The 20,198-nt window shown below is 50.3% G+C and overlaps 1 protein-coding gene across 1 annotated transcript in view; it reads left to right on the forward strand.

The window, feature by feature from the left end:
• Window positions 1–20,198, forward strand: part of LOC142583637 (cell adhesion molecule Dscam1-like) — a 215,639-nt gene that overhangs the window by 99,578 nt on the left and 95,863 nt on the right. The window contains exon 12 of the mRNA XM_075694130.1: window positions 2,284–2,568. Coding sequence (XP_075550245.1) covers window positions 2,284–2,568 — 285 coding nt within the window. The remainder of the gene's footprint in view (window positions 1–2,283; window positions 2,569–20,198) is intronic.

Genomic DNA, 20,198 nt, shown 5'->3' on the forward strand with positions numbered 1-20,198 from the left:
TTGCCCTGCAGTGGGCGTAACCATGATGATGATGATTATTATCATGTATACATATATTGAGTGTGTTTCTTTTTTTTTTCTTCAAAACTAATGCGGGAAGTAAATGGTTAAATTATGAGCACCATGTCCGCAGGACGTGAGCGCGCCATAGAAGCCCATCAAGGCCAGCTCCGACAGAAAAGCCTGTTTACTCGACTCGACCCCTTCTCGGTGGCTCTGGCCATCGACCGAAACTCACATTTGCAGTGAATACCCGTGTCCCGTAAGCTTTTGTTGCCGACTGTGCACGTCACCCAAAAGCGGTCCACAGAAGTGCATTTCGCCAGAATGCCGCTTGTATATTTGAGTACTACTCTTCTGGTTTCTCTCTGTAAAAAACAGGTGAAGTATTACTGTCTTTTGGCATTGTATGAGGCTACTGCCTCATATGAAAAGAAGGGAATCCATGGTCCGGATTTTCATTAGTCACAATCGCATAAATCCAACATACAGTGAAGCCAAAGAAATAATGGGAAATATTAACTACGATTTTAAGAGGAAGCTTTAGCTCGGGCCCAACTACGATGCCGCCTACTAAAATACATGTAAAACGCGGAAAAGCTTTTCTGAGATAAGCACTGGGCCAATTTTAACGAAATTTGTTGAATTTCAGAGAGATTTCTAAATTATAGTGACTGTTGGAAGCGGATATATCAGTTAGGGCTCAAATTTCTTAAAAGTAGCTTTCAAAAATTGGTAAGCCTGAAAAAAAAATGGGAGCGCGAAGTTTACACCATTCGTAGCTCTACACTTAGAAAAGTTATTGCAGTTTTGTAAATTCCATTCATTAGAGCATCCAAAGCTGACAAACTTAATTTATCAATTGACACCTTACATTAGTTTGTTACATTTTTTGCAACGGGTTTGCAAAAGCCCTCTCCCATATTAGTGGTCTATTTGAGAGCCATATATTTGGCTAGATTTTGTTGTCCGCTTTAGATTTACTATTAGATGCAATTCACAGAAATGTCTCGTTCATAGTCTCGTTTTCTGAAACTTTTCGATTTTTAACAATCTTTATAAACATATTTGCAGCCTAAATTAACAATTCGCTACACAGAGTCACTAGATTTTAACTTTTTCGAGTGCAACTAAGCTCGACAAATTCGGTGCAGCGGTTGCCGAGAAAAACTATTTTTCCACTCCTATGTATTTAGGTGGAAGCGTCCGAGCTAAAGCCTGAAGATGTTGAAAATTGTAATGAAAAGATAAATGAAAATGAACGAAAAGACGACTTGCCGCAGGCGGAAGCCAAGCCGATATCTTCCGCATTATGAGTGCTGTGCTTTATCAACTAAGCTACAACAGAGGCGGTAATCCAGCCATCCGCTTTCTTGGGTATTAACGCGACAGCGTTAAGGGCTCCGCGTCGCAGAAAATCCGTTGTCGGCGTGCGGCGCCGGCGTGCGCGTGAGCGAAAATTCCCGTACATATCTAGGTACATGTATGTGTCATGCCTCGCTATAGGGCATGCGGTGTATGCGGGTTATATTGCCACACCATTCTATCACTAATGTTGCTCCTACCTTGCCGTACTTTCTTGACCAAGTTATTCCTCGGAATTTCGAGAATGTCAGCCCGAAAGCTAATGTCACGAAACAGCACGCGGACAGCGCATGCCTTTTGTGTTAAATCTTCTGAAACTGAAATATTAAAAGTGCGAAACAATAACAAAAACATAAAAATTCTGTCTTTTTTTTTTTTCTTTGCGCAGCTCTGCACTACTTCCTAGATCGGCCCACGCGAGAAGGCGCGCTTCTTCCAAAAAGCTCGCCTTCGTGCATAGCGTTCGCCGCCATCGTTTCCCCGTAAACATTACGGTTACATAAGCAGCAGTTGCCGGGAAGCGTGAGAAGCAGCCAGGGATCTTTGAATGCTATCGCGCTCCACTCTTAAAGGCGAAGCTTAAGCGTCCTCCACTTGTTTGTCAACATATAGTAGATATAGCCCTGAAAGCGATAGTCTGTCCCAATCATGGGCATGGCGGCGCACATGGCCCGTCCTCTTAACCGCAAGCGTCACGTTACGCCGGTGCGATGACGCCTGTGGCGCCTAACGTGTGTACTTCTACGTAGAAGGATTGAAGTAAGCATCACGTTCGTTTTTACCCGAACTTATTGTGGCGCGGTTCGCAAGCTGTGCCTTGTCATTTTTTTTTTTACGAGACGTACCAACACCAGCTCGCTCAATTAATGACCTTGCCTCTCTCTCTCTCTCCCTATCCCCCCTGCCTGCACCACCCAGTGCCCCCGCTGATCGAGCGCTTCGCCTTCGACGAGAACCTGCACGAGGGCATGCGCACTCGCGTCTACTGCAACATCGCCCGTGGCGACCCGCCCGTGCGCATCACGTGGCTACGCGACGGGCAGCCCGTCAAGTCCGGCCCCGGCCAGGAGGTGCGCGTGCTCGACCCTTTCTCGGTGGCGCTGGCCATCGACAGCCTGAGCCCGAGCCACGACGGCAGCTACACGTGCGTGGCCTCCAACGCGGCGGCCACGGTCAACTACACGGCGCCGCTCAGGGTCCACGGTGAGAAGAGCGACGGCACTTCCTCCCTCGTTGAAGCGACCGAATTAGGACGCGATCAAATTCTTGGGCACTGCGTGCCGAAACCGCGGGCCGACTGAGAGGCAGGCCGTATAGCGAGGGACACCGGGTTAATTTTGGCCACCTGGGCTTCTTTAACGTTGCACCTAAGCCTAAGCACACGGGCGCTTCTTGCAGTTCCTCCTCAGTGAAATGCAGTCGCCGAGACCGGGGAGTCGAACCCGCGACCTCGTGCTCGGCTGCAGAACGCCATAGCCACTGAGTCAACGCGTTAGGAGAAAGAGAGAGGGAGGGAGAGAACAGAAACGAAGGGGGGTCAACAAGACGCGCGTCCGGTTTGCTACCCTACAAGAGGCGGAGGAGGAAAGAAAGAGAAAGGGCAGGGATGTTAACCAGAAACGCGTCTGGTTGGCTGAGCTACTCTGGGGGCGGGAAAAAGGGAATATAAAGATGAGGTAGAGAGAGGGAGGGGGAAAGACAGCGTTGAGCGCGTGCACGCACGCGGAGGGCCTGAGAGAGTGAAAAACGTTTGCTACCCTACAAAGGCGGAAGGGAGTTAAAGTTCGCTACATGACATGCGTCGTTCGAAAATGCACATTCTTTTCACCGATTCGGGATTTGCATATACGGAATATCTTTACGGAATTGATACATATTATATAGAGCACAAAAAAAAAACACCTGCGGCAGACAGCACAATTCTAGTTCTTAAACAGCATTAAGCAGAGACGGACATTCCTTGCGTGTGAAGTAGAATTGCATGATCAGCTATTCATCAAAAATTTGCAAATGGCTTTTTTTATGCATCGCTTTAGGGTACATATTGCAATTTATAAATTGCACCCGGTAAGTTTGCAAGGCGCATCCACTTGGAACCAATTCCCATGATGACACCAGTTTCGAGATAAGTAATCTCAAATTGGGCGACGAAGAAGATATGGACGGTTCAGTTAATTTTGTGCTTCAATGCGTGAAACGATGTGTTGGGTTCTTTTTTCTTTTGTTTTTAACGTAAGCGGAAGAACAGCGCATTCTTCCCGCAGATTTGATGGAGCTTATCTCTAAACTCGTTCCATCTACAAAATTCGTTACAGGTGGATACGTCTTTCAATCTCGTCAGCTGCAATTCATAAATTCATAATACATTCATAATAAATTCATAATAAGAAAGTATGCACCTCGTATATACTGCAGTACCATTGCACAGTTGGCACCGCGTTTAATTTCTTTTTTTTAGCCTTTCCCTTTTTTTTCAGTTAGACGCAATCAAATTATACGCTATCTCAACCGTCTCTAGCACCTCGTCAGCAAATAAAGTAAGACACTGAAGCGCACGCAGCAGAGCAAATGAGAAGCGGTCGACAGCCAGTCATCGATGCCATCCATACGCTGCGCCCCGAGAGCGTCGAACACGGGTCGCCTCGCGGCGTCTCAAACCTGCGCAACCTGCCACATTCCGCTGAGCGGGACAGCGCGCGTCTTGCACTTTCACGACAGTGCGCACAGTCGCTTTAGTTTCGTCACTCGCAATCTGCGGGATGACAGATTTCTCCGGGGAACGACGTGGCGCAACTGTGGTACTTGCGCCCCACGATAGCAATCACCTGGTTTCCAATCCCTCGCCATGCTCGAGAAACAAAATCCCTCGGGACAAAAATAAAATAAAATGCCGGGAATGCGCTATAGTGATGTTGGAGGTTGTTGCCAAAGGACGAGCTGACCTCCCGAGACGCCGTGGGTAAGCGGGGCGGCGGGTTAAGAATGCCGAAGTTGCGCACCGGCAATCAAAGTGTCACAGTAAGCGGTGATGGGCACACTGACTTTCTACAAGTGGATTCAAGATTACTGTCATTATAAGGCATTACTTTGACTTCGTGCACAGTGCGGTGTTAGAGTAATTTGTAGAAATGTATCGTTTCTCCTTTATTTTCCGAGGTGCAATGTCATAAGGCAGACCACCTCGAAATGAAGAAAGAAAGAAACGTAAACAATAAAAGCTACAAGTACGCGAAACAACTCGACGCCCCTAGATAACTACTTCGTATAATACTAATACACGTGCGCACCTTACAGTTAGCATAACTCAAAAACTATTTTCGCACCTCTGCTTGCAAACGGGACCGAAACTATGCGGGCGCAGACTGCGTGAAGAACTACGTCTGCTTTCGTTGCGTTACGCACAAGGTATGAAGACAGCCCAGCCCTGAAGTCATCGATGTGGCGATTGTCTGTGCCGAGTGCTAGTGCTTGAATCTACCCGCAGGCGTTGAACGCTGCCGTCTGCATGAGAAGAAGCAGGGCTAAAGTGTGCAGGGCGCAAGGTGGGGCCACGGCAAGAACCAGGCTGGTTTTGTAGGAACAAAGCAGGCGCTAGGAGTAATAATAGACTCTTTCTTTTTCTCTCCGTACTTTACGCATGCGCATCTCACTCGGAGTTATATCCGTTATCATAACTTTAGTACAAACGGTCGTGGCATAGCTTTCAGAGGGAAACGCACAGAGTCGCCGCTATCAGCGTTGATGCAGAAAGTATATTTCTTGTGATATACTCCAGGATTCAACTCGAGAGAGGACAGTTGAGCTAATTGGTACGCATTCCAGGAGTGTAAAATAGTTAAGTAGCGCTAAAGAGATGCCCGACCATTTGAAGTTTGAATTACTGATCAGCTGAATTCAGGCTTCGTATACTATGTGCTGTTCGTTCGTTCGTTCATTTGTTTGTTTGTTTGTTTTTCGCGTTTTTCTCTCTCTTTTTTCCCTTCTTTTTGCGGCGTTATACGCGCATATGTTTCAATGCAGGAGTCGTTGTAGTTCCTTCGCACCCAGGAAGATTAAATAATAATTGCACCCAGTTCGGTCAGGAATTTTTGAGGGCAAAGCTATCTTCTCTACTGCTGTTAATTTTAGTGTGTTGTGACTGCCTACCTCTCACCACCTCGACCGTAAATATGCATAGGCCACTGCGATGCTCCTAGCATCTATAGTCGACGAAGTCATGCAAGCATTGATCTTAACACACATCGAGCCGCCTAAAATGCAAGTGCAAGTAACGAAATGCGACGTTCTTTCTCTCTCGTTTCACCCGAAAGAAGATTATTAGATACCGTCCGTCTTGCGATTATACGTCACAAGTTCACATGTCATCTTCTTGGTCATGCATATCATTTCGCCTTATTTCTAACTAGTGCTTTTCCTATATACAAATCGCTCGCATGCTCTTCAAGCATCGCAAACTACTATCACGGACGGTTCGGAAAAGCCGTTGCAGAAGTGATCGTGCGGCTCCAAGAAAAATCAGGTCTCGCATCTTTGCAGAGGAAACAAGCGTTTCCTTTTGCCTTTAGTGCACGAGACGTCTCCGTTCTATGTTTTCAAATAAATGAAGCACTCAACGTGCCCCAAGCTTGTGTATGCATAATGTATTGGAAACTTTACAACTTTAAAAAATCGTTGTTGGTTAAAACGAGAGTTTGTGGGCTGCTGTATTGGTGCACTAATGTGATTTGCTTTTTTTTCTTTCTTAACCACTAAGTTTACTGGGCTGCTTCCGTGGAAAACAATACGCTGTTCCACAAACGCCATATAATGCTTAGATTTCTACGCATCTATAAGCACGAAGTCTTGTTTTGTGAGCTCTGCGGGAGGCTACTGTTTTATAGATAATTTCTTTGGATGAGCAAAGACCACATTTCGACTATATGGGGCATGTTTCGCGCTTTTGAGGAAACAAAATAAACCTAGTTTAAGTAGCTTAGCAGAGCACCTGACCGGGTCAAGGAGAAGGAACATTTGGACTAGGTGGTCATGCGTAACCGTTGCGATTAATAAAGCTAAAGAAGGTGACCGCAGTTTGTTGTGACCCAAACCTTTGGTCCTCAGTGATGGTGTGCAAACGGGCAGAACAATTGTTTGTTTTACGTGTCAGTATTAGCGCACGCTATCTGCCAAGTCACGCTGTTATTGTGCTGTTATCACTATTAGTACATCAATAAACATGCCTTTCTCAAGTAATAGCTAAGTTATACCGACACAAGTTGGAACAAAACGTGGTACATATGCACATGTAGCGCTCGTGTTCTGACTCCGCGTATTTGTTCAATAAACTTTCTTTTAATCGAGGAGCTTCATGAGAAGCACGTGTCACCGCGAAGTGTTTTACTGCGATAGCAATTATCTGGACCCTCGAGGCGCATTATAGCCGTCACCGCCATGCCGCGTACCGACGATTGGAGGCTGCGTGGTCTGCGATCTGCGCGGATGCGAGGGTAAATATTTCATGAATCGTTAAAGCGCAGCGTCTTGCCCATGTTCAATGAACAACTCATCCCCATACACTTCATTTCCTTAAAAAAATATTTGCTTGCCTTGTGTCCACACTCCCGCAATGTATTCTGTTTGCGTTGGTAATACGCCATTCATTGTCGTTGCACATGCAAACGTATATCTGAGACTATCCACAATTTTCGCGTGACACTCAGGGGCCCCAGCATCTATGGTAGCCTAGTTTGGATCAGAAATCCGTCCGCAATGGTTTAATGCAGCAGGATTAGAGGCGGACGTCACCCACTTCGTAGGTATCGGTCTGATGAAAATTATGGGCCGATCCCGTAAACAGTGCAGTCTAACTCAGCTTTTCAAAGCGCTAGCTGTTGCTAAGAAAGGAGTCGAAAAATCGGCCTCGGACGCACGCGCCAGAAGCTTCAAAGGGCAGCTTAGGCTCAACAGAAGCGTGCGTACGATCGTGGTCTAATGATTAGAGCAGTGGGCTGCTGGGCTGGAGAACAGAGGTTCGATCCCACTATCAGTCACGGTCTTTTTTATAAGATTTTATATCCAAAAGCAATAAGGGGGCCGACAGATGGAGTTAGCACACTGTGGTATGAAGTTCCTTTATGTGCGTTTCTAACAAAAAAAAGCTAAATACCGAAAACGTTTGCGGTGGCGCCGACGCACTTTATTGGTGCAGCTTAGTTCAGTGAGCTTCCGCGATGCGATGTGTTGTAATCGCACCGCTGGCGCGAGTTGTTGGGAACTCGGCGCTGACGCCCGTTGTTGCACCTGGGTCGCAAGCCCCAAGGGTAGCGTTGGCCTGGCGGCCTGGGGTACAACTGGAAGCATCCGAAGGTCCCGGCAAAGCATGAGTCGACTGGTAACAACAAAACAACTTGTTTATTCTAACATCGCAAAGAGTTGGCGGTCAGGTTGACCGAAGTAGAGAGACGGGAGTGCACTTTACTCAACAGAAGAAATCGGAGCCCTCCTTTGGCGTCCGGGGGCAGCTGCTTTTATACTCTCGCAGTTGAGGGCAAGAAGGAACCCCTCTATAGACGAGCACGTGACGGTGCCGCTCGGGCACAATGGGATAAGGTGGCGCAGCCGTCGTGCCGGCGCCGTTCGGGCACAATGGGGAGGAGAAGGTGGCTCACACGTCGTGTCGGCGCCTGTCAGACCCCCTCGCTTCACAGTTGTTGGGAGCTCCTCTCCCCGGCTGCCGCGCTTCGACAAGCGTGGGCACCAATATGCACATACACTCACACACGCACATGAAAACACGTGGCATCGGAACATGCCTGGACGCGCTTGGTGGGGAGGCGTAGCGGCGGCGCCGAACGGGCCAAAATGTCTGCCGCTTTGAACGAAGCCCCGGCGTCCGTTGCATCCGCGCCGGCTAAACCGCGCGTCGTAGGCGAAACGTAACAGACCGCCCCGCCGGGAGAAGGAGATCCCGATGGTCAGGGGACTGCATCCGCTGTCCGGAGGGATGTCGCTCGATGATGCTCATAACCGAAGTCGGGCGTCCCTCGACGTTTCTTGAGCGCAGCGCACAGAGAAGGCCTCGTTCTCTCGTTCAGGTTCGCACGGGACACTGCAAAGTGACTTCGGGAGAGTTCACATTTTTGTTCTCGTTCCCGGCAAGCGTTAGAACTACGCTGAAACTCAACCGCTTAGTCAGCAAGCACGGCACAACCCTCACCAAGCCCTGCCAGGCTCTTTCCCCTTCTATACCACTGCCTAGTTCCTTACAGTAGTCTAGCAGCACTCAGAACGCGTCCACAAATTGGAAAATTGCACTAGAAAGCATGTCATCACTTTGAAACACTAAACAAAAGCAATATGTTAAAAATCCTGCCTCAGGAAGAAAAACATCAGTAACAAACAATTTTGAGGCTGATTCCTACGTTAGGGGCTTCGACTTAAGCCATCGGCGTTACCGTTGAGACTCCCCTTTTTGTAACGCACCTCAAAGGAATATTGTTGCAAAGCGAGGCTCCAGCGCAGGAGGCGGCCATTTTTGGGAGAGATGGTCTGCAGCCATTGGAGAGGGCAGTGATCCGTCTCAATGATAAACCTCGAGCCGGCTAGATAGCATGACAATTTCTGAACGGCCCACACGAGACACGCACACTCTTTCTCGGTGGCGCTATACGCCTGCTCACGACTGGTCAGCTTACGACTAGCATACAGGACGGGGTGTTCTACTTCTCCATTTTCCCGTTGCACAGTACAACGCCCATGCCTCGCTCACTAGCATCGCACTGAACAACGAACCCTTTTGTATAGTCTGGCGATCGTAGCACAGGCTGGCTTGTTAGGGCACTCTTTAGGGCGCTAAAAGCTCTTTCCTTTGTCTCGTCCCAGACGACTGTTTGGGGCTCTGTTTTTCTTAGAGCATCCGTCAGGGGAGCCGCGATATCAGAGTACCTGGGGATGTACCTCTGATAGTAGCCGGCGACACCTAAGAACGACCGAATATCGGTCTTCGTGCGCGGTTGCGGGAAGTCTCGCACAGCGGCCACCTTTATTTCAGAGGGGCGGCGACGACCCTGACCAATCACGTGACCGAGGTAGACAACCTCGGCCTGTGCTAACTGGTACTTGGGAGCCTTGACTGTCAAGCCCGCTTCGCGCAGGCGGGTTAGCACTGCCCGCAAGTGTGCCATATGCTCAGACCAGGATGCGGAGAATATCGCTACGTCGTCTAGATACGGTAAAGCGAATTCTTGCTGTCCCCGCAACGCTTTATCCATGAGGCTTGAAAAACAGTATGGCGCGTTCTTCAAACCAAAACTCAACACTTTCGGACGGAATGTTCCCATTGGTGAAATGAACGCCGCATACCTACTAGCCTCTTCTGTAAGTGGAACCTGCCAATAACCCCTGACAAGATCTAGGGTGGAAATAAACTGAGCGCTACTAACTTTCTCAAGGCGCTCCTCGATGTTAGGGATCGGATAAATTTGATCCTTAGTGATGGAATTAAGCCTGCGGTAGTCGACGCAAGGACGAGGTTCCTTGCCCGGTACCTCAACTAAAATCAAAGGGGAGGTATAATCACTCTCACCTGCCTCAATAACACCGAGCTGTAGCATTTTCTTTACCTCAGCCTCCATAATATCGTTCTGGCGGGGTGACACCCGATACGCCTTGGATCGTACTGGCTCTGGGGAGGTAAGTTCTATGTCATGAGTAAGGACAGAAGTCCTACCAGGCCTCTCAGAGAACAGACCTTGAAACTCTTGTAAGAGCTGGTGTAGTTCGGTTTTCTGCTCAGGCGACAGCGGTGCTTTACTGATAAGGTCACTAATGACTTGACCGGTGTCTTCCCTGTTCGTCACTGAGCCTAGTCCCGGAAGCTCGACCGGAAGCTCTTCAGGAACGTTTACCATCATGCACACCACTGCTCCCCTTTGTCTATAAGGTTTGAGCAGATTACAGTGGTAAACTTGCTGTGCTTTCCGCTTTCCTGGCAGACTCACCACGTAGTTAACGTCCGACAGTTTCTGAACAATTCGTGCTGGGCCCTCCCACTGCACGTCTAGTTTGTTGTTTAGCGATGTGCGCAATATCATGACCTCATCGCCCACCTCAAAACGACGGGCCCTGGCTGTCCGATCATAATAAACCTTGGCCCTCTGCTGGGCCTTTGCCATTGCTTCACCTGACAACTCCTGTGCCCTTCTTAAGCGTTCGAGGAGCTTAAGCACGTACTCCACCACGACTGGGTCGTCGCCCCTGCCTTCCCACGATTCTCGAAGCATGCGAAGCGGAGACCGAAGCGAGCGACCGTACACCAGCTCAGCTGGCGAAAACCCCGTAGCTGCATGCGGCGCGGTCCGTAATGCAAACATCACCCCAGGCAGACACAGCTCCCAGTCAGTTTGATGTTCAAAACACAAGGCTCTCAACACGCGCTTCATGACGGAGTGGAGCTTCTCAACGGAATTCGACTGTGGGTGGTACACTGAGCTGTGTAACAGCTTTACCCCACACCTTTCGAGAAAAGTTGTCGTCAAAGCGCTAGTAAACACTGTGCCCTGATCTGATTGGATTTCCGCAGCAAAACCAACTCGCGCAAATATGGACAGTAGTGCATTGACTATCTCAACTGAGCTGAGTTCTTTAAGCGGCACTGCTTCAGGGAACTTTGTCGCTGGGCAGATCACAGTCAAAATGTGTCTGTACCCCGTGGCTGTTACCGGCAGAGGTCCCACTGTATCAATAACGAGCCGTCTAAAAGGCTCCGTAATGATAGGTACCAATCTCAACGGCGCCCTCGATTTGTCCCCTGGTTTGCCCACCCGCTGACAGGTGTCACATGTCCTCACGAAATGGTCTGCGTCCCGAAAACACCCTGGCCAATAGTACTCTTGCAAGAGACGGTCCTTAGTTTTCTTAACTCCTAGGTGTCCGGACCACGAACCCCCGTGCGACAAGCGCAACAGATCCTGACGATAGCATTGAGGCACGATCAGCTGATCGAACTCCACTCCTCTGCGGTCTAGATACTTCCGGTACAGGACTCCACCTCTTTCCACAAAACGAGCATTTTTCTTGGCGATACCTTCCTTGACATTGCAGCGCACGTTTTCTAGGCTGCCATCCTTCTTTTGCTCGGCTATCAAAGCCGACCGGCTGACTTTTAGCAACCTATCAAGTCCGTCTGACGTAGGCGCGATGAGCAAATCTGCAGATAGCTCTTCTAACTTTCCCTTATCGGGCATTTCCTCTCCAGTATCTGGCGCCTTCAACGCTACAGACTCAATTTTATTCAGTTCAGGCGTGCTCTGAATATCAGCTTGCTGCGCCTCTGACCCTTTCTCATTGTTCGCCAACGTCGGCCCCGCAACTACCGCCTTTGCAGCGAGCTCCCGAACCTTCGATCTGGTTAAGGCCTGAACGCTAGCCTCACCAAACAAAAGCCCCTTCTCGCGCAGGAGGTGATCGGACCTGTTCGAAAATAGGTACGGGTACTGAGGGGGCAGCATAGATGACACTGCGGCCTCCGTTTCAAGTGCTCCGAAAGGTCCTTCAATAAGCACTTTTGCTACGGGCAGACACACGCTATGAGCTTCCACGGCTTGCTTGATCCATGCGCACTCGCCTGTGAACATATCGGGTTCTACGTAGGAGGGGTGAACTACATCCATTGTAGCTGCGGAATCGCGAAGCACTCGGCACTCTTTCCCGTTCACGAGGAGGTCTCGCATGTAAGGCTCGAGAAGCTTCATGTTCTCGTCAGTGCTGCATAATGACAAAAACACAACTTTTGGTTTTGTTTCCGGACACTGCGCCGAAAAGTGACCCGGCTTCTGGCACGTATAACACACGCGCGCTTGCCTCATCTCGAACCGCTTTCTGTCCGGACACTGCGCTGAAAAGTGCCCCGGCTTCTGGCACGTATAACACACTGTTGTGGTCGCACCGATGGTACGACCTGTTGGGAACTCGGCGCTGACGCCCGTTGTTGCACCTGGGTCGCAAGCCCCAAGGGTAGCGTTGGCCTGGCGGCCTGGGGTACAACTGGAAGCATCCGAAGGTCCCGGCAAAGCATGAGTCGACTGGTAACAACAAAACAACTTGTTTATTCTAACATCGCAAAGAGTTGGCGGTCAGGTTGACCGAAGTAGAGAGACGGGAGTGCACTTTACTCAACAGAAGAAATCGGAGCCCTCCTTTTGGCGTCCGGGGGCAGCTGTTTTTATACTCTCGCAGTTGAGGGCAAGAAGGAACCCCTCTATAGACGAGCACGTGACTGTACAATGGGATAAGGTGACGCATACTGTCGTGTCGCCGCCGGTCGGGCACAATGGGGAGGAGCAGGTGGCTCACACTGTCGTGTCGCCTCCGGTCGGGCACAATGGGGAGGAGAAGGTGACTCACACTGTCGTATCGCCGCCGGTCGGGCACAATGGGGAGGAGAAGGTGACTCCTACTGTCGTATCGCCGCCGGTCGGGCACAATGGGGAGGAGAAGGTGACTCCTACTGTCGTATCGCCGCCGGTCGGGCACAAGGAGGAGAAGGTGACCCCTACTGTCGTATCGCCGCCGGTCGGGCACAAGGAGGAGAAGGTGACCCCTACTGTCGTGTCGCCGCCGGTCGGGCACAATGGCACATACACTCACACACGCACATGAAGACACGTGGCATAGGAACATGCCTGGACGCGCTTGGCGGGGAGGCGTAGCGGCGACGCCGAACGGGCCAAAATGTCTGCCGCTTTGTTGCAGTCGCGCCGGCTAAACCGCGCGTCGTAGGTGAAACGTAACAACACGCGCGCTTGCCTCATCTCGAACCGCTTTCTGCGTTCGGCTTCGGCTGCCGCCGTCTCCTTACGTTCTGTCGGACTGCTTTCACTCGCATCCGCACTACGTGTGTTCCCCTTTGCTCTCGTGGGTGTGAACTTCGGCCTCTCAAACTTTGAGCCAAATTCACCCTTTTGACCGTCCTTAGCTCCGCGAGCCCGACGCGTCACAAACTCCTCGGCTAGCTCAGCGGCTCTAGCCACCGCACTAACGTCTGGCCTATCCAAGACCCAGTACCGCACGTTCTCAGGTAACCGACTATAAAACTGTTCTAGCCCGAAACACTGCAGAACTTTATCGTGGTCACCAAACGCTTTCTCTTCTTTGAGCCACTCCTGCATGTTTGACATAAGCCTGTAGGCAAACTCTGTATATGACTCACTTTTGCCTTTCTCATTTTCCCGAAACTTCCGACGGAACGCCTCCGCTGACAGCCTGTACTTTTTTAGCAGACTCGATTTCACTTTGTCGAAATCCTCTGCCTCCTCTCTATCCAAGCGAGCGACTACGTCGGCCGTCTCGTCGGGTAACAAAGTGAGCAAGCGCTGTGGCCACGTTTCCCGAGAGAACCCCTGCTTCTCGCACGTTCGCTCAAAGTTAACCAGGAACAAACCAATGTCCTCTCCAAGCTTAAACGGCCGCATCAGGTCAGTCATTTTGAGCAATACTCGTTCTCCTGCACCGTGTGCCTGACTTCCATTACGAGCGCGTTCCATCTCTATCTCGAGACGCTTCATTTCCAAAGCGTGTTGACGCTCTTCTTTTTCTTTCTCTTCTTTACGTTCACGCTCTTCTTTCTCTTTTTGCTCTTTAAGTTCGCGCTCCTGTCTTTTTGACCTCTCCTCAATAGTCTCAAGGCATTCCGACAGCTCGTCATCCTCAGCCTCTAACTCAAGAATAGCCTTTAGCAGTTCTGCTTTTCTGAGTTTGTCCGAGACATCCAGACCCAACTCTCTTGCAAGCTCCAACAATTTCGGTTTGCGCAACGATTTCAAATCCATGGCTGCTCTGAATGCTGCTTTCTCTACTGCCTATTATTGTCTTGCCGCAAACTAACCCGGCAGCAACGACAACCACAATTACCAGCTCTGTTTCTGACACTAACAAAAGCCTGGCAAAACTCAGAAGAAGAAAGTCCCGCACTCACCAAACCTCGCAGCCAAGAATTCCGCGCAGTCGTTCCGCTTCAGGCAACCAGTCATCACACAGGGCTCGTTGCACTGCTCCCGGATCGTCGTTGAGCTTCTCAGCATACAGTCAACCGCATATCTTCGCTGCTGGCCTCCGTTGTCGCGATCTCACCGCTGGCAGACAGTTGTTGTAATCGCACCGCTGGCGCGAGTTGTTGGGAACTCGGCGCTGACGCCCGTTGTTGCACCTGGGTCGCAAGCCCCAAGGGTAGCGTTGGCCTGGCGGCCTGGGGTACAACTGGAAGCATCCGAAGGTCCCGGCAAAGCATGAGTCGACTGGTAACAACAAAACAACTTGTTTATTCTAACATCGCAAAGAGTTGGCGGTCAGGTTGACCGAAGTAGAGAGACGGGAGTGCACTTTACTCAACAGAAGAAATCGGAGCCCTCCTTTGGCGTCCGGGGGCAGCTGCTTTTATACTCTCGCAGTTGAGGGCAAGAAGGAACCCCTCTATAGACGAGCACGTGACGGTGCCGCTCGGGCACAATGGGATAAGGTGGCGCAGCCGTCGTGCCGGCGCCGTTCGGGCACAATGGGGAGGAGAAGGTGGCTCACACGTCGTGTCGGCGCCTGTCAGACCCCCTCGCTTCACAGTTGTTGGGAGCTCCTCTCCCCGGCTGCCGCGCTTCGACAAGCGTGGGCACCAATATGCACATACACTCACACACGCACATGAAAACACGTGGCATCGGAACATGCCTGGACGCGCTTGGTGGGGAGGCGTAGCGGCGGCGCCGAACGGGCCAAAATGTCTGCCGCTTTGAACGAAGCCCCGGCGTCCGTTGCATCCGCGCCGGCTAAACCGCGCGTCGTAGGCGAAACGTAACAGACGCTACCCAGATGGTGCGACTGCTTGCATCACGCGGCGCCTGAGCGCGCGCCGCTGCCATTTCGGTGGAGAAGGGGCAGACGCTCCGTCCCTGCGTCTCTCAGGTTATTGCGTGTCTCTCAGGTGTTCCTCCGACATCCGTCGTGAGGCACCGCCCAGATTGTACTCTCCCCCACCCCCGTAAAGCAAGTGCGAATGCTAGCCGACGGTGTAGAGTGGGAAAGGACGAAGCGAGAGGGTGGTGAACGGTCGGATGGGCCGGTAAGGTAGACCATGACGCAGGCGCGCGCATCTGTCGAGACATCACATTTTGAGTACTCTATAACTTACGAAGCGCGTTAGCGGTGCTAAGTTTACCTAGCCTAGTTCTTTTCAGTCCGCGCACACACTTGCTCAAGAGGAGCGCTCGTGTGCGTGTGCTCAACGTTCACGTCAACAATGCGAGGCATAACGATGCCCCGGCACCACTGTCGAGCAGAGCGTGAAGAAAATGTCGACTTCGCCGTTTTTGCGGCCAAACGGGCTCCGCGTGGCTCGCGTCTCTGGAGACATTCTCATGCGCTTACAAAATCAATGCGATGCCTCCGTGGGTTGGCGCACGAGCAAGGGGAGGATATATGTCAGCACACGCTGCCTGAAGCCGCGTCAATCCATGCAAACGCTAAGACACGTTCGTGCGCTTGTGAACGCAAATAAGCGTTTCAATCGTTCCAAGGTGCGAGCTCGCTGGAGCAAAGACGAGCCGGAAGAGTCAAGATTATTCTTGCGTTCGATGTTTGCGTCCTCAAGCATTTTGGAATGGGACTGACTGCCCCGTATTCGGAAATGCATCTTAACTCGAAACCCATGCTTGACTTGATCTAAATGACGCCTGGTGTGAAGTTACCCAGGACGCTCGTTGCGTTTCCTTCGGCGCGTTCTCAACAGGTGTCATCTTTGTCGCGTTCTCGACGACAGGCATCACTTAAATGAAGTCTCGCATGGAGTTCAAGATGCATTTAGGAAAAGGGGGGGGGGGGATATATGACACGCATAGAATGCATGGCGTGTGCCTTCCTGTCGCAGTTTATTTCACAGCGTTTCGACGTGTTCGTGCATTTGTGTACATTAAGGGTGTACATTAAGGGTGTACATCAACGTATGCTTCTATCATTTTAACGCGTGATCTTCTACAAGCGGAGAGCGCGAAATGTCTGAAGCTACGCCGATCCAAGACAGTCAAAATGGCGAGCCGCCCTTCTATTACTAGATTGTATAGGCAAATATGTTACCATAGGCTAGGCCGTCTCTCGATATCGACGACCACTCTCAAGAAGGCTGCCAGAATAATGCCCGTATCCAAACTCTGCTACACCACTGGCTTCCCGGGAAGATAGCAAACGAATTAGAAACTGCGACCCGTTCTGCCGGAAGTGAGCAGGCCTGGTCTCGCCATGTCCGGCGATGACGTAATTCCCGCGGGACGAATGTACGCGGAATACCTCGAGAAAAACCGCTTCTGTGGTAAACTGTTCGCGTATGTATGCCAATACAAGCAACTCGTGCATCGATGACAACGAAGCTCTCTATATACGAGGGGGTGCTGATAAGTTACTGGCTTTGCACATAAAGAACAGATACAAAGGTTTGAATGTACACATTTATTCAACATATTCCCCTCTCAGACTGATGGCACCGTTGCTTCAGGTTTTCTAGTTCATCTAACGCGACAGCGTTAAGGGCCCCCATGTCGCAGAAAACCCTGTGTCGGACGTCGTTTCACAAAAAAAGAATTTCGAACGACGCATACTCAGGCCCTCCATGTGGCCCAACGAAGTTACTGAACTAATTGAATTTGTCAAGGTAAAATTCGTAGAAAAATCGTAAAGTACAACTTACACACGACCTACAGACATGATAGCGACGGCTTCTAATTTTAATGTGCGAGAAAACATAACTCCGTTACGCGAAAACTCAAAAAAGTCTGGCAGAGTGACGTCAGCGATATGGTCGCTCGCAGCAGCTGCCACTCTTACATGAACCTAGGGTGGTGGCCCCTCTCTGAAGTTACGTGCATACACCAAGCATAGAATTCGCCGCCAGCGTTTCCCGGTAAACAATACGGTTACATAGGCTGCAGTTGCCGGGAAGCGTAAGAAGCAGTCAGGGATATTTGAATGCTATCGGCGTTGCACTCTTAAAGGCGAACCTTAAGCGTCCTCCAAAGCTTTCGTATGAGCAGTACCCACCTCGATTTGTATCTGACACAGTGCATAGCTAAAGCAATGTGCACAAGGTATCTTCTGTTATAGTCCACTCGACATACAGGAAGTTCCCTAGATCCCTACGACACTCAATTCATTCTTGGGCCATAAACCACGCAAATATAGACCACACATATACCGATATATGCATAAATCATGTTCTAGCAGCACCGGTCTCGCGATACCAGTCTCCAGCGGCGTACTAATATGGTAATTAAACCACGGGTGATTTTATATCATCTTGACGGCCACATTGGGTTGCCCCGTTTAATATTCACGCCAAATTCAAAACTTGAGTTCAATCATTTTATTCTAATATTCGCACCTCGACATTCATTTAGTCCAAGGTTCGTACCAAGCCCCTTTGTTCCAGCCAGGTTTTTTTTTTTTTTACAACTTGTGTATAGATACCTTATTTTTTACTTTTTCTATGATTTCATAAAAACGAGCACTCAGTATCGCACAGAGACGACGCCAAGCAAACCGCTAGATGGCGAGCCTCGCGACACCCACAAAGCGCCGCCGCCACCATTCCATCTCATCAACTCCTTCTGTGTTCCCGCCTCTCACCGGCTTACCCGATTCCCGCGCCAGAGCCAAAGAGGAAGAGCGGGAAGACCCGGGAGAAGAAGGACCGCGTCTCCGTAATTGCCCGCCTCCCGCAGCCCTCGTCGCCGTACGCGCCTTCGGAATTGCGACAACACCGACGTCGCGGCGCTTCCTCCGAGGAGAGCAATTACATTCAGGAACCGGCGAAGAGCGTCGAGAGCCCGCATGTCGGAGAGCGTCCGCGGCCTTTGATGCGTGCGCCATTCGGAGCTCCGAAGCTTCGGAAGCGCCGCAAACGCTTGCTCGAGTCATCATCGAAGAACGCGGTGCCGTCGAAGACGAGCGCGCGAGCGCCCAGGCTTTGGCGAAGCGTTAATTTCGAACAGATTAACCTCGGGAAAAACCCCGGGCCTAACCTCGCGTGCACGATGGCCGACGACCACGCACGAGCGCGCCGCCGCCGAAGTTTCATTAAGCCATACTCGCCATCACGTCGCCGGTTGCGCCGTCGGACCGAGCGCCACTCAATTAGGGCGACATTGGCATCGCTCCATTAGTTGACGTTCTGCTTAACGAGCCCGACTGACTAGCAAAGCAGGTGGACGCCCTCACATCGCGTAACGCGCGCGCGCGCGCGTATCCTGAAACAACGGAACGACAGGAAACCGTGGACCGCTTCCCCTTTTTTTTCCCCTCTTCCTGTCCATTCCCTGTTCTTTCCTTTTTGTTGTTGTTTCTCTCTCTCCCTCTCGGCTGTGATGCGGCTGACGCTGCGCAACGACCGCCATCGACGCGTTCCTTACGCACGCTTGCAATGAGTTATGTCTGTTTTGATTTTTTTTCTTTTCTTCGAGATCGCACTTCGCTCGCACCACCCCGCGCTGCCTCGACTACGGCGGTTCGTCGCTGTGCTTGCCTCGCTTGCCGTGAAGCAAGGTTCTGCACGAGGAGCTGTCAGCTGCGCAGAGCCGAGTTATTCTTTCTTTTTCGGTTTGTTTATTTGTTTCTTGGAAGCACAGCTTCTGCTGACGCGCAACGTTTGAGGGAATGACGCGTGTCCCGAGCCCCCAAGTGAGAGTCACGCCGTTTCTTGATGACCCGAAATGAGAGCGATGAAATCTAGCTGAATTGTTTATGACGCGCCTCGGCATCGCGTTCTTCGAAAGGAAAAACAAGCGCGGCACAATTGCCGCTACGCGGCAAGGGCGGTGCTCCGCAAAATTAGTTTCTTCGTTGACTCAAAGATGAAAGCGGGAGAAAAAATGTTAGAAATTGTATCAACCTACTTACAGGTTGCACTTCTGTGGCTTCCTTTCGTTCTTTTTTCTTTTTTTCGGTAACAAGCCTTCTAAGGAGTATCCGCAAGCAATCAGAACGCGCTGGCAGCAATAAAATAAAAGTAAAACTGAATTTCGTGGAGTAGCGCTTTCAATCTCAGAGTGTTTGGGTGCGAGGCTGAGCGAGATTTCCGTCACCGAGATCTAATAGGAAGTATACACAAGCACTTTTCTTATTTTTTTTACGAAATCCACAACGGAACTCGACACAAGTGGCATAGAAACTCTGGACTAGCTCCATCTGTTCTCGGAGTGAGATTCTTATCAGTACAGCGGACTGTTTTCCCGTGCTGCTACAGTTCCGATATTTCCTTCTATATTTTTCCTTTCTGATGTATTTCCTTCTCGACCAGTTTGAAAAGAAACTTGCAAAGTAAACATTCCTTGCTCGTGTAGTTCAACCTTAAAAGACGCGACACACAAACCAAACTTGCAAACCCTTGCAATCTTGGAAACGGACGCCGCGACAAAGAAAGAAAGTGCTTGCGCTAAGTTGTCCGAGTTTTTCGCAAGGCTTGCAAAGGCCAAGGGCCAGGAAATAATGTTCCTCTGTGTGAGCACGTTTGTGCCCATACAAATGTGGCAATGGTCAAAATTTATTTTTACTTTCCGAGTTCGATCCGTAGAGAGTTATTTCGGTTGTAGCCTATTACATAGAGGGCACCCTTACACTACATGCTCTCGCTTATTTGTCTCTCTATTGCTTTGTTTTAGCTACACAACTTTTCACTTCTTTCATTTCTTGTGCTTTCCTTCCTTTTTTTTTTTTTGTTATGTGCGAGCTATCAAGAAAGTCCCTCGTTCCTTATTTCTTGCGTCTCTGGTTATCCAAGGACGCCGGCATCATCAGTTTGTTCCGGCCTGCCGATATCGCGCTTA

This window comes from Dermacentor variabilis, chromosome 5 (assembly GCF_050947875.1).
Source record: "Dermacentor variabilis isolate Ectoservices chromosome 5, ASM5094787v1, whole genome shotgun sequence".
In the NCBI taxonomy this organism is placed as follows: domain Eukaryota; kingdom Metazoa; phylum Arthropoda; class Arachnida; order Ixodida; family Ixodidae; genus Dermacentor; species Dermacentor variabilis.